The sequence below is a fragment of the Lepus europaeus genome, chromosome 7 (genome assembly GCF_033115175.1).
Source record: "Lepus europaeus isolate LE1 chromosome 7, mLepTim1.pri, whole genome shotgun sequence".
Lineage (NCBI taxonomy): Eukaryota > Metazoa > Chordata > Mammalia > Lagomorpha > Leporidae > Lepus > Lepus europaeus.
Genome location: NC_084833.1, coordinates 1,556,730 through 1,570,693, shown reverse-complemented (window position 1 = coordinate 1,570,693; position 13,964 = coordinate 1,556,730). Strand labels below are relative to the sequence as shown.

Below are 13,964 nucleotides of genomic sequence, written 5' to 3'. Positions count from 1 at the left end.
AAGTGCACAGGCTGGCCGGAGCGCCCCGTTCCGCCAGAAAGCTGGCAGTGGTCAGAGCAGGGATGAGATAAAGCTAAAGGAGGTCATGGGGACAGAGGCCAGGGGTGTGTCGGGGTGGCGCCTGCAGTATCGGGGTGGTGCCTGCAGGGTCAGGATGTCACCTGAGGTGTCGGGGTGGCGCCTGCAGGGTCGGGGTGGCGCCTGCAGGGTCGGGTGGCACCTGCAGTGTTGGGGTGGCACCTGAGGTGTCGGGTGGCACCTGCAGTGTTGGGTGTCACCTGCAATGTTGGGGTGGTGATGAGGTGTTGGGGTGGTGCCTGCAGTGTCGGGGTGTCACCTGCAGTGTCGGGTGTCACCTGCAGGGTTGGGGTGGTGATGAGGTGTTGGGGTGGCACCTGAGGTGTTGGGGTGTCACCTGTAATGTCGGGTGGCACCTGCAGTGTTGGGGAGAAGAGCTGTGAAGTCCTGGGGAGTGGAGGGAGGAGATGGCAGAGGGAGAGGCCTGGACAGAGAGACGGAGAGAGACACAGAGGCTGAGAGAGGCAGGCGGAGAGCGAGGGACAAAGCAAGCGGTGACCAGTCGGGGGCGGGGACCCCAGCTCCTGGGCTCTTGAAGCTCTTCAGTAACCTGGAGTCCCCCCCGTCCCTGTCACCCCCACCTGCACCTCACCTTCCCTCTCATGGCCAACGACCCTGCCCTGACTCCAAGCCTTGGGCCTGGGGACCGCCTGGCCCATGAAGACAGTGTCCTCCTCCAAGACCCCCACCCCGCCCCACCCTTGCAAAGTCCACCTCGAGGTCCCTCCTACCAACCACCCCTGCCTCCCCTCTCCAGAGCCCATTCCTCCATCCACTCGGGATCCCCTGGCCCCCAGCTGCCCCCAGCAGCACCACCCCCAGGACCATGGCAGGCTGGGCCAGGTGCCCAGGGGGTGCCCGGCCCAGCCCCACCATCTGGGCCTCACCTCCAGCCCCACAAGGCCCCAGAGCCTCACACCCCGTCCCCGTCGCTCAGCCTTGGGGACTCGTGTCCGTCCATCATAGCTCCACGTGCGGGGTCCCTGCCTCCTTGGCTAAGCCTGTTCCCACCTCCGGGTCCCTCTTCCACTGCCTAGATGCCATCACTGTCCTTACTGGCCTGACCACTGTCTAGCTCTCTCTTCCATTCCCCCCACAGCGCCCATCACGTCCCTGGCTGTCACTGTAGCAGGACCCTCCCCAAGGGACCCATGCACCCAAGCCCTGGAGGCCCTGGAGACGCACGGGGCACGCACGACTCTTGGCCTGAGGCCCGGCTGCCCCGGACACCCACCTGGACGACCTGCAGACAGAGCAGGTGCAAAGTGACCCTGATTCCAAACAGAACCACGGTGAGGGACATGACTCAGCCCCAACAGGAGGAACCAGGCTCTGCCCCAGGCCTGGGGGGTGGGAAAGTTGGAGGGGAGACGCCCCTTCCCCAGGCTGGGTCCACCTAGACCCCGTGCCCGCCATGCCCACACCAGGCGGGGCCACAGGGGTGGGTCAGGGCAGGCACAGGCCTCAGTCCGTGACGGGAAGTCTGGAGAATGGAGGTTTGCACGGCCCCTGGCTCTGAGGCCCGCCTCTGCTCAGCCTCTGGGGAGGGCCTGGGGCTGGGGTCGTCCCCCGGGGGGCCAGAGAAGCAGCGGCACGGCAGGCACCTGCTGCTTCCCAGGGCGATTGGCAGTGGAGGAGCCAGGACTTGAACCAGGGGCGTCCTGTCTCTGGGCAGCATGGTAGGGGTGCCAGGCATGGAGAGGGCGAGTCGGAGCCCCGCAGGCCAGGACGGTGCGGGGACGGGCGGTGGCTACAACTTGGCCTCCTGCCTCCAAGGCCTCGGGGCTCCTGAGCCCAGCTCCCAGCCGGTGCACACCCGGGGGCAGGGGTGAGGGCTCGGTGCTGGGCCCCTGCTGCCCGCACGGGAGACCTGGCTGCAGCTCCCGGCTCCTGGTTCTGCCCCACCCGGGACCAGCCGTTGCAGGCATCTGGGGAGAGAAACAGCAGATTGAGCTCCCTCTCTCTCTCTCTCTCTCTCCCTCTCCCCCCATCCCTCCCCCCAGGGCTCTGTGAAGCCGTCTGCACCAGGGGTCGGAGTGAGGACTGGTGAGGTGGGGAAGCCCTGGGTTCACGGTGAGGTTTCGTTTCCAGTCCAGCCCCCCAGGAGGAGCCTCCGCCAGGCCACTTGGAGAGCTTGAGCATGTGTGTGCGTGTGTCTGTATGTGTGTACATGTGTGTGTGTGTGTCTGTGTGCGTATGTCTGTATGTGTGTACATGCGTGTGTCTGTGTGCGTGTACATGTGTGTGTCTGTGTGCGTGTGTGTGTCTGTGTGCGTGTGTCTGTATGTGTGTACATGAGTGTGTATGTGTGTACATGCGTGTGTCTGTGTGCGTGTACATGCGTGTGTCTCTGTGTGTCTGTATGTGTGTACATGTGTGTGTCTGTGTACATGTGTGTGTCTCTGTGTGTACATGCGTGTGTCTGTGTGTACCTGCGTGTGTCTGTGTACATGCGTGTGTCTGTGTGTGTACATGCGTGTGTCTGTGTGCGTGTGTCTGTGTTCTGGTTGTCCGATGATCCTCTATTGAAACATCAGATTTTGTACTTGTTAGAAAATCTGTTCAGAGGGGCCGGCACCGTGGCTCACTTGGTTAATCCTCCGCCTGCAGCACCAGCATCCCATATGGGTGCCGGGTTCTAGTCCTGGCTGCTCCTCTTCCAGGCCAGCTCTCTGCTGTGGCCCGGGAAGGCAGTGGAGGATGGCCCAAGTGCTTGGGCCCTGCACCCGCATGGGAGACCAGGAGGAAGCACTCGGCTCCTGGCTTCAAATAGGTGCAGCGCCGGCTGTAGCGGCCATTTGGGGGGTGAACCAACGGAAGGAAGACCTTTCTCTCTCTCTCTCTCTCTCTCACTGTCTAAGTCTATCTGTCAAAAAAAAAAAAAAGTGTTCAGACACTGCTTCTCTGTTAAATGCCGGAGAGACAGACAGTTCTCCCATGATGCCCTGCAGCCCGAGCGCAGACACAGAGCCAGTCAGGGCGCCACCTCCCAGCGCTGCTGCATCTGGGGTCCGAGCTCCTCTCCTGGGGATTTCAGCGGCCACTGGACACTGCTGTCCTGCAGAGCTGCCCGGTCGCCTCCGCGGGCCCCTCTGTTGCTGGGCTGGGCCAAGGCCCCGTATTTGCATTTCTCTCAGGCCCCTGTAGGCAGCAGGGGGCAGACGGCAGGGACCCCGGCCCCCCACTGCCTCTTGTGCGGAGGGCCCTCCAGTTCCTGGCCAGGAGCTGGGACCTGACCTCACTGCAGGCCAGAGGCGGGGCCCTGAGCAGCCCTCGTCCCCCCAGGGAGGGGAAGGCACAGCCCCAGCACCACCACAGATCACATCTGTACCCCGGCTTTGCTGTCTGTCCCCTCCCATAGCCGCTCAGCACTGCTCACGGACCCGGGTCCCTGTGTGGCCGTCCCAGCAGCCTGGATAGTCCCTCTGTCCCTGCCTCGGAGCCTGGTGGCCCTACCAGCCCAGGGGGCCGAGGGTGAGAGGAAGCGGGTGCAGGGGGAGGGACAGAGAGGAGGTTGACACCCAACAGCTGGGAAGAGCAAGAACGTGGGACTGTGGGGTGCGGGAGGCCTGGGCTGCACTGTGCAGCACCTGCAGCCCACATGGGCACCGGTTCAAGTCCCGGCTGCTCCACTTCCCATCCAGCTCTCTGCTGTGGCCTAGGAAAGCAGTCCTTGGGCCCCTGCACCCGCATGGGAGACCCAGAGGAAGCTCCTGGCTCCTGGCTTCAGCCTGGCCCAGCCCTGACCGGTGCAGCCATCTGGGGAGTGAACCAGCGGATGGAAGACCTTTCTCTCCCTCTCTCTCTGACCTCTTGGTGTGCCTTTCAAACACATCAGTCCATGAATCCCATTATAGAAGACAGTACGTGGGCGGCCCCAGTGAGGCCCAGGCGGGTGCTGGAGGCGGTGGCTGGGAAGTGGGGAGCTCCAGCGAGGAGGCTGAAGCCTGGTGGGGACCCAGCCGGTGGTGCCGGGCAGAATGAGCCGCTGGCCAGCGGGCAGGGCCCCAGGGGGCTCGCGGGGTGCCGGGCCGGGCTGTGGGACGCGGCCCCTCCCATCACCTCTGGCCCTTGCCACTTGCTTCACACTTCCTGGCCCGTGGTTGGGTTTCTCGGGTTGTTTTTTTTTTTCCTTTCCTCTTCTTGCAGCAACAGAATACAACACAACACCCCCAGCCCAGGCCCTAAGAGCTTCCAAACCTCAACCTGCAGCCGGAAGGCGGAAGTGAAACCCAGCTCAGGGGGCCCGGGGCCTCCACCCCAGGAAGCACCTAGAGCCGCCGCTCACAGGCACGCACACCCAGCAGGACCCCGGCCATGGCGCAGGCTCCCAGCGCCCCGGGCTCCGAGGAGCGAGAGGACCTGCTGGAGGAGGAGACGGCTGGGTGAGGGTGCACGGCCGCGGGCGGCGTGCAGGGGAGGGAGCGCGGGGCGTGGGCAGGGTCTTCCCGGGACCCCCTGGTCACCGTGGGAATGGGTGTCTCTTTCGTCTGCCTCTGCTGCCTGGTCCTGCTGGGGGAGCCTGGGCTCCCCCCGTAAGCTTGTGGGTTCCAGGACAAGACAGGGGCACGGACAATGCGGCCTAGGGTGTGGGCCGTGGGCAGGCAGAGGGTGGGGCCAGAGCGCTGGGCCAGAACCCTGGGCACCCACCCTGAGGGGCTGCCCTGCCTCGAGCCACCCCCCCCCCCAGGCCCCCAGCTGCTGCCCTGCCAGTGCCTGTGGCCGCCCAGGTGCTCGGTTGGCTGCTGGCTGGGTGGGGTCGCCCAGGGCTGTAGGTCCCCTCGGGCAGCTGTGCTCCCTGGAGACACCAGCTCCTCACTCAGGCCTGGTGCCCAGAGTCCCTGAGGGGACGGCCATCGGAGCCCAGGCCTCTGACGGAGCTGGGCCCAGCTCAGAGGGAGAGACGCCCATGCGCTACACCTGGAGGCCGGCTCGAGGCCGCCAGGTGGCCGTCTCCGTGGGTGCTGGCCCCACCCCAACACTGCTGGTCAGGGGCCTGTGACAGCCGAGAGGGCAGAGCGTGTGGGGCCAGGGAGGCCAGGGTCAGCTGCGCCCAGCATCCGTGCCGAGCCCCTGACCCGGGGCGCCGGGTGCCGGGAGTGGAGGCAGAGGTACAGCAGTGGTGGGAGCAGCGGGGGCCAAGGGCTGCGTCGGGGCTGCGGAGGCCACGCTGCCTGCCCTTGGGGGGCTCCACGGGGCATGCCCCCCCCCAGGATGGACGGCCTTACTGTGCGAGTGACCGGAGGACGCCCTGGCCGGGCGGGGCGCCAGCAAGGACATGCTCTGGGGCGGAGGGGCGACAGCTGTGTCCCTCACGTCAGCACTGTGCCCGGCGCTGCTCTCTGCTCCTTGCGGCCACCTCATGCCCATAGAAGGGCACAGCAGGAGCGTCCTGGCTGGGCGCCCCTGCCTTGCTCCTCGGCCCCTTCCTTGGCCACCCCCTCCCAGCTGTCGCCCTGGCAGGCACGGCTGGTCCCGGGGTGTCGCCGAGCGGATTGGGTACCTCAGGCTGCACCTGTGCCGGGGCCATTGGAGAGGCCGCAGAGCCGGGGGCGGGGGGGGCGCTGAACACAAGCACAGGGTGGACCAGACGCCCACCTTTCAAACGAAACCGAGACCAGGCTGGGGTGCGGTTTTGCGTCACATGGCGAGGAGGGAACCGGGGACTTTCCTGTCCAGAGAAGTCCCAGTGCCCAGGCACAGGAGATGCAGCCGGGGAGCCCCCACCTGGGAGTCCCCAGGAGGGCCAGGGCTGGGCAGGGTCAGCCTGTGGATGCCATCTCCCCCTCCTGCCCCCCACCGCCTGCGGGAGGCCGGGAAGTCCTGACCACCAGGGTTTTAGGGCACACCCTGCACACGGGGACCAAGGCAGAACTAGACCCCGAAACCAGGGAGCAGACCCCGCCCCTCAGACACTCAGGCCAGGCCTCCGGGGAGGGGCCCTGGCTGCCCTCCCTGCTGGGGCCGCTGAGCGGCCGCCACACCACCACTCTGGGGCGCTCGCTCCCTGCCTGGGTGGCCATCGGCTGGGTCATCGGCATGTCCTTGTCCCTCAGGGCTTGGCAGTGCCCGGAGCCGCTGAGATTGCCCCGCTCCCTGGCCACACGGAAGGGGCCCCTCCCTTCTGTGCTCCTCCTGCCCCTGCATCCCCTGCCCGGCAGGGGTCCTCGTGCTCACTGGGGCGGACCCGGCCCCCGCCTTGCTGAGACCCCAGCCCGTCTCGGTTCTGCGAGGTGGAGCCCTGGTAGACTCCAAGCTTTGCTGCCCACTCCAAATGCCTGTCCAGCCCCCAAGGATGGCCCCCGCCACTGCGATTGGCCCTGTCCTTTCTCGTGGCTTCCCGCCGGCTGGGCAGACCAGCCTGGGCAGGGTCCCCTCCCGGCCACGGCCCCCAGCCCTGGGAGTCACGCGCTCTGCAGGAGGAAGGAGCCGAGGCAGCCGCCGGCCCCAGGACAGAACATCCCAGCTCCCTGAAGCCCGACCCATGGTGCCCCCTGCAGGAAGGGAGCGCTCCGACCCCGGGCAAGTCAGGTGCAGGCCCTGACCCCGGCCCAGGTTCCGGCTACTGAGGGCGGGAGAACTGGGGGCTGAGGCCTGGGCCCTCTCCCCAACCCTACCTGGGAGCTCGTTCGGACCCCAGAGCCCCATGGGCCTCCTCCCCTCATCTCCCCAGGTCCGGGATGGGCGCCCAGAAATTTCCCAGGGGCCCGGGGAGGCTGAGCACGCCCAACAGTGGGCAGCTCCCTGCTGCCCCCCACCCGGACCCCCCTGGGGGAGTGGACGCCCCACCTCGCTCGGGGCCACCACAGGCCTGCACTCCTGTCAAGCTGGATGCCTTCTCCTCCCTAGGCCCTCGCACACATCCTGGGCCACACCAGGGCACTGCTGATGGCCAGGGACCGGGGCGGCGGTGCGGCCTCAGAGTCCCCAGCCCAGCTCGGGGTGGGCGTGGGGTCACAGCCGCAGCGCCCCAGGCACGTCGAGCACCCATTACTGCCCACTGGACGGGGACCTTCTGGGACGAGGGGCCCCACCCCCCAGAGGCCTCAGTTTCCCCAGTGCTCCCTCCCCTGCCACCCGTGGGGTCGGGCTGGGGTGCACACAGGGCGTCCACGGCCAGGCAGCAGTAGAAATGGGGACTTTGCTGGCTGGCGGGACTGCTTCTCCCAAAGCTTTGTAGAACAAAACCTCAGCTTCTCGCCAGCCCTGCCCCACCCCCAGCCCTTGGGCTTCGGGGACCCCTCTTCTCAGGGGCTCCCGTGGGACCACCTAGCGACCAGCAACGCAGCTCCTAGGTGCCCCGAAACAGAAGCGGGCCTCTGTGACGACGCTGGCTGAGCCCTGGGGCGGGGCAGGAGGGTGCCTCTGCAGCCCCCCCAACACGCTCAGGACCCTGAGGGGGGGATTAGGGGGTCGAGGGAATCAACCTCCCAGCCCCGCCCAGCCCAGCGCAGCCCTGCTGGTGCCAGACACAGGCAGATAAGGGGGTGTGGGGGAGCCGAGGGAAGTTGGAGGGGGAGCACCCTGGGCCCTTTCTTGGGGCCTGGCCAGCCCTGTGCCGACGCCGTCCCCTGCCTCCAAGTTTGGAAATGGTGAGTCAGTGGGGGAGGGTGACTTGGACCTGCTGGGTGCCAGGGAAGGGCTGCCCGGGAAGCAGGCGTGGCCTCTGCCCCCTTGGAGCCATCACCTCCCCCAGACGGATAGAGAGGCCTTGGGGAGCTGTGTGTGGGGTGCACACAGGGTCCGCCCTCACACCTGCACAGCTTAACACACACACACCCCCACCTGGTTTCCTTGGCTACTGGGTGCGGAGGGAGGTGCCCTGTGTGGCTCTGTGTGCTGTGCGCACACACAGCCAGGAAGGGCACCTGTGTGTCAAGCCCTGCCTGCTGGGGGCACAATGGGTGCTGCACCCAACCCCCCCCCCCAGAGCCGCAGCTTGCCCAGCTGCTACCCGCACAGGCAGATGGGGACCCCACCCCTTCCCCTGATGGGGAAGAGCACCCCATACCAAACGTGTCTACGCCCCTCTTTCTTGGGTTCGACCTATTCTTTCAATGGTGTGGATTCAGAGGTGAGCCAAGGCTGCCTCCCAAGAACCACACGACAGAAGCAATGGACGTGAGATGGACAAGGGTAGCCTTTCTATTCCAGAAGGGTCTGGAAAAAAGAATTTTTTTTTGACAGGCAGAGTGGACAATGAGAGAGAGACAGAGAGAAAGGTCTTCCTTTGCCGTTGGTTCACCCCCCAATGGCTGCTGCGGCCGGCGCGCTGCGGCCTGCGCACTGCGCTGATCCGAAGCTAGGAGCCAGGTGCTTCTCCTGGTCTCCCATGGGGTGCAGGGCCCAAGCACTTGGGCCATCCTCCACTGCACTCCCGGGCCATAGCAGAGTGCTGGCCTGGAAGAGGGGCAACCGGGACAGAATCTGGCGCCCCGACCGGGACTAGAACCCGGGGTGCCAGCGCCGCAGGCGGAGGATTAGCTTTTCTCCTAACCCCAGCCCCTGCCAAAGTCCAGACTTCACCTCTACCCAGGACCCCGATCCACTCTTCCTTTGTCAAAGGTGCTCGCTTGGGCGGAGGGACACAGGGGACAGAGGAGTGCTCTCAGCATGTGGAGGTTGCCTTCTCTGTAAACGAGACATGACTCTCCATCAGGAACCAGCAAGGCTGCCCGCCTTGCTCTCTGCTGCCCCACACACTCACTCTCACTGCTCACTGTGCCTCTCCCTGGAAAACTGCTAATGTGCGCACATGCGTGGTGGGGTGTGTGTGTCCAGGGCTCATGAATGTGTGGACAGGGACACCTTTCCAGTCCCTGCTCCCTTTCCACTGCGACACCCAGCTCCTGGGCCATGAGGATCGGCTGTCTCCTTAGGCCGTGAGTTTATGAACCACATCTCAGGCATAGAGCAGACATAAAAGGAAAATAAAAGAAGAATTAATGACGGAGGAAAGTATGAGTCAATGGGACAGTAGATAAAAAAGCAGGAAGCAGGAGCAACTGGAAGGATGCATGGATGGATGGAAGGAAGAGAAAGGGAGGGAGGGAGGGAGGGAGGATGGGGGAGTGGATGGATGGATGCATGGATGGATGGAAGGAAGAGAAAGGGAGGGAGGGAGGGAGGAAGGATGGGGGAGTGGATGGATGGATGCATGGATGGATGGAAGGAAGAGAAAGGGAGGGAGGGAGGGAGGAAGGATGGGGGAGTGGATGGATGGATGCATGGATGGATGGAAGGAAGAGAAAGGGAGGGAGGGAGGGAGGAAGGATGGGGGAGTGGATGGATGGATGCATGGATGGATGGAAGGAAGAGAAAGGGAGGGAGGGAGGGAGGGAGGATGGGGGAGTGGATGGATGGATGCATGGATGGATGGACAGGTATTTGGAAGGAAGAGAAGGGGAGGGAAGGAGGAGGGGAGGGTGGATGGGTGGGGGAGTGGGTGGATGGATATTTGAAAGGAAAGAAGGGAAGGGGAGGGGAGGGGAGGGGGAAGGGAGAGAGGAGGGAGGATGAATGCATGGGGGAGTGGATGGATGGATGGGGGGAGTGGGTGGATGGATGGGGGAGTGGGTGGATGGATGGGGGAGTGGGTGGATGGATATTTGAAAGGAAAGAAGGGGAGGAGAGGGGGAAGGGAGAGAGGAGGGGAGGATGAATGCATGGGGGAGTGGATGGATGGATGGGGGGAGTGGGTGGATGGATGGGGGAGTGGGTGGATGGATGGGGGAGTGGGTGGATGGATATTTGAAAGGAAAGAAGGGAAGGGGAGGGGAGGGGGAAGGGAGAGGGGAGAGGAGGAAGAAAGATGGGTGGGTGGGTGGATATTTGGAAGGAAGGAAGGGAAGGGGAGGGGAGGAGATGGGTGCACATTTGGAGGAATGAGTGGAAGGATGGATAGATGTTCGGTTGGATGTTTGTGAATGGATGGGTAAATGGATGGCTGGCTGGGCAGAGGGATGCATGCATGGTGGATGGGTGGGTGGATGGAAGAATAAATGGATGGTTGTATGCAGGGATGAATGTCTGGATGGGTGGGTGGTGAGTGGATGAGTCAGTGGATGGATGGACAGGTGATAGATGGATGGTGTTTGGATAGAAGGATGGGCGGAGGCACGTGTGGAGGTACGGGTGTTGGGAGGGATGCAGGGAAGTTTAGAGGATGGGAGAACAGCTGGGTGGTTGGAGGGATGGATGAACATTGGGTGGACAGATGAGTGACGGGTCAATGGAAGGATGAATGGACAGATGTGTGGATGTAAGGGTTGATGTTGTGGATGTTTGGATGGATGAGTGGGTGGATATGTTAGGATGGATGAATTTTGGATACGTTAATGAATGGACGGATGTTTGCATGCCTGGATGGATGAAGGTATGTATGGATATTGGGGGTATGGATTAATGGACGGATGAATTAATGTTTGGGTAGGTTTATGGATGGATGGACGGATGGACGGATGGATGGATGTTTGGATGGGCAGACAAATGGATGAATGTCTCAATGAGTGGACGAAGGAATGATGGATCGATGTTGGGGTGGATGGTAGGCTGAATGAGTGGATTGATGGGTGTTTTGATAGGTGGATGGATGAATATATGATTGTATGGGTGGATGTATCAATGGATGGATAAATTAAAGAATGGGCGGTGGATGGATAGATGTGTGCGGATGGCTGGCTGGAAGGAAAACAGGACAGAAGGATGTTCTAATGTATGAACAGATGCATAAGTGATGATGGACACAAAGAAAATTTCATGAATGGATCCATGAACAGTGCATGGGTTCATCAGCCAAGGGACACAGGAAGGAACGCGGGACTGGGTGTGTGAATGGGTGAATGGGCGGATAAATAGATAGATGGCAAAATAATACACACTCTCACACACACACCTGTATATATGTACATTTTAATGGAAGCACGGATGGATGAATGTAGATGGGATACTGAAAGTATTTAACAATAGTTATGGTACAGATAGTAACCTATCAAAAAGGGTGGTGACTTTAATCAGTTGAACATATGATTATATTCATATTCTTAAATATTTATTTATTTATTGGAAAGGCAGAGTTACAGAGAGGCAGAGAGAGAGAGAGAGAGAGAGAGAGAGAGAGAGAGAGAGAGAAAGGTCTTCTACCTGCTGGTTCACTCCCCAAATGGACCACAATGGCCAGAGTTGGGCTGATCTAAAGCCAGGAGCCAGGAGCTTCTACCAGGTCTCCCACATGGGCACAGGGATTCAAGCACTTGGGCCATCTTCTACTGCTTTCCCAGGCCATAGTAGAGAGCTGGATCGGAAGTGGAGCAGCCGGGACTCAAACCAGCGCCCATGTGGGATGCCGGCGCTGCAGGTGGCAGCTTTACTCACTACTCACTACACCACAGCACTGGCCCCTATATTCATATATTTAACCACGATTATATTCATATATTCAACTGTGCTGTACCTGTCTGTATATACCAACTGACCGTAAAGCCCCAGATAGATGAAGGAATAGGTATACAAAAAGAGGGATGGATGGATGGATGGATGGATGGACGGAGGGATGGACAGCGGATGGATGGATGGATGGACAGATGGACAGATGGATGGATGGATGGACGGATGGACGGATGGATGGACGGATGGATGGATGGACGGGTGGATGGAAAGATGGATATATGGACGGATGGGTGGATGGACGGACGGACGGATGGATGGATGGACAGACGGACGGATGGATGGATGGATGGACGGACGGACAGATGGACGGATGGATGGATGGATAAACAGATGGACGGATGGATGGACAGGTGGGTGGATGGATGGATGGACAGACGGACGGATGGATGGATGGACGGATGGACAGATGGATGGATGGATGGATGGATGGACGGATGGACGGATGGATGGATGGACGGATGGATGGACGGGTGGATGGACAGATGGATATATGGACGGATGGGTGGATGGACGGACGGACGGATGGATGGATGGACAGACGGACGGATGGATGGATGGATGGACGGACGGACAGATGGACGGATGGATGGATGGACGGATGGACGGATGGATGGACGGATGGATGGATGGACGGGTGGATGGAAAGATGGATATATGGACGGATGGGTGGATGGACGGACGGACGGATGGATGGATGGACAGATGGATATATGGATGGACAGATGGACGGATGGATGGATGGATGGACAGGTGGGTGGATGGATAGATGGATGGAGGGACAGATGGGTGGACGGATGGATATATGGATGGATGGACGGACGGAGGGATGGATGGATATATGGACGGATGGATGGACGGATGGATGGATGGACGGACAGATGGACGGATGGATGGATGGACGGGTGGATGGATGGACGGGTGGATGGACAGATGGATATATGGACGGATGGGTGGATGGATGGATGGACGGACGGATGGACGGATGGATGGATGGACGGATGGATGGATGGACGGGTGGATGGACAGATGGATATATGGACGAATGGGTGGATGGACGGACGGACGGATGGATGGATGGACAGATGGATATATGGATGGACAGACGGACGGATGGATGGATGGATGGACGGACGGATGGACGGATGGATGGATGGACGGATGGATGGATGGACGGATGGATGGATGGACGGGTGGATGGACAGATGGATATATGGACGGATGGGTGGATGGACGGACGGACGGATGGATGGATGGACAGATGGATATATGGATGGACAGATGGACGGATGGATGGATGGATGGACAGGTGGGTGGATGGATAGATGGACGGAGGGACGGATGGGTGGACAGATGGATATATGGATGGATGGACGGACGGAGGGATGGATGGATATATGGATGGATGGATGGACGGATGGACTGATGGATGGATGGACGGATGGATGGATGGACAGGTGGGTGGACGGACGGACGGACGGATGGATAGACGGATGGACGGATGGACGGATGGATGGATGGACGGACGGATGGACGGATGGATGGATGGACGGATGGATGGATGGACGGGTGGATGGACAGATGGATATATGGACGAATGGGTGGATGGACGGACGGACGGATGGATGGATGGACAGATGGATATATGGATGGACAGACGGACGGATGGATGGATGGATGGACGGACGGACAGATGGACGGATGGATGGATGGACGGATGGACAGATGGATGGACGGATGGATGGATGGACGGGTGGATGGACAGATGGATATATGGACGGATGGGTGGATGGACGGACGGACGGATGGATGGATGGACAGATGGATATATGGATGGACAGATGGACGGATGGATGGATGGATGGACAGGTGGGTGGATGGATAGATGGACGGAGGGACGGATGGGTGGACGGATGGATATATGGATGGATGGACGGACGGAGGGATGGATGGATATATGGACGGATGGATGGACGGATGGACTGATGGATGGATGGACAGATGGATGGATGGATGGACAGGTGGGTGGACGGACGGACGGACGGATGGATAGACGGATGGATGGATGGACGGATGGACGGATGGCATAAACAGAGGTGAGATAAATTGGTAATGGGCACACAGGATAAAATATAGATAAGCAGATGCATGGAGTGTGGACAGGGAAATGACTGGACTTATTAACAGAATGATACCAACAGAGGTGGACATATGGCTGCCTAAGATTAACGGCTAGGTGGATAGGTGGGCAGGTGGATGAATGTAACGAGATGGATGGGGAAAAAATCAATGGAATAATGAATCAACAGTGGATGACTTGGTGCCGAATGAACTATTGAGAAAGCAGGTGGGAGAACAGACAACCCGAAACCAGGGGTCTTGCATTGTCATCCCAGCAGGACACTTCCTGCCACTATGCCCAGTCCTCTGCTCTGCTCTGC

At 60.9% G+C, this 13,964-nt stretch overlaps 1 protein-coding gene across 1 annotated transcript in view; it reads left to right on the top strand.

The window, feature by feature from the left end:
* Positions 1-4,380: 4,380 nt before the first annotated feature.
* LSP1 (lymphocyte specific protein 1) overlaps positions 4,381-13,964 on the top strand; it is a 29,050-nt gene continuing 19,466 nt past the window's right edge. Inside the window, exon 1 of the mRNA XM_062195656.1 lies at positions 4,381-4,463. Within this exon, the coding sequence (XP_062051640.1) occupies positions 4,396-4,463 (68 nt within the window). The 5' untranslated portion in view covers positions 4,381-4,395. The remainder of the gene's footprint in view (positions 4,464-13,964) is intronic.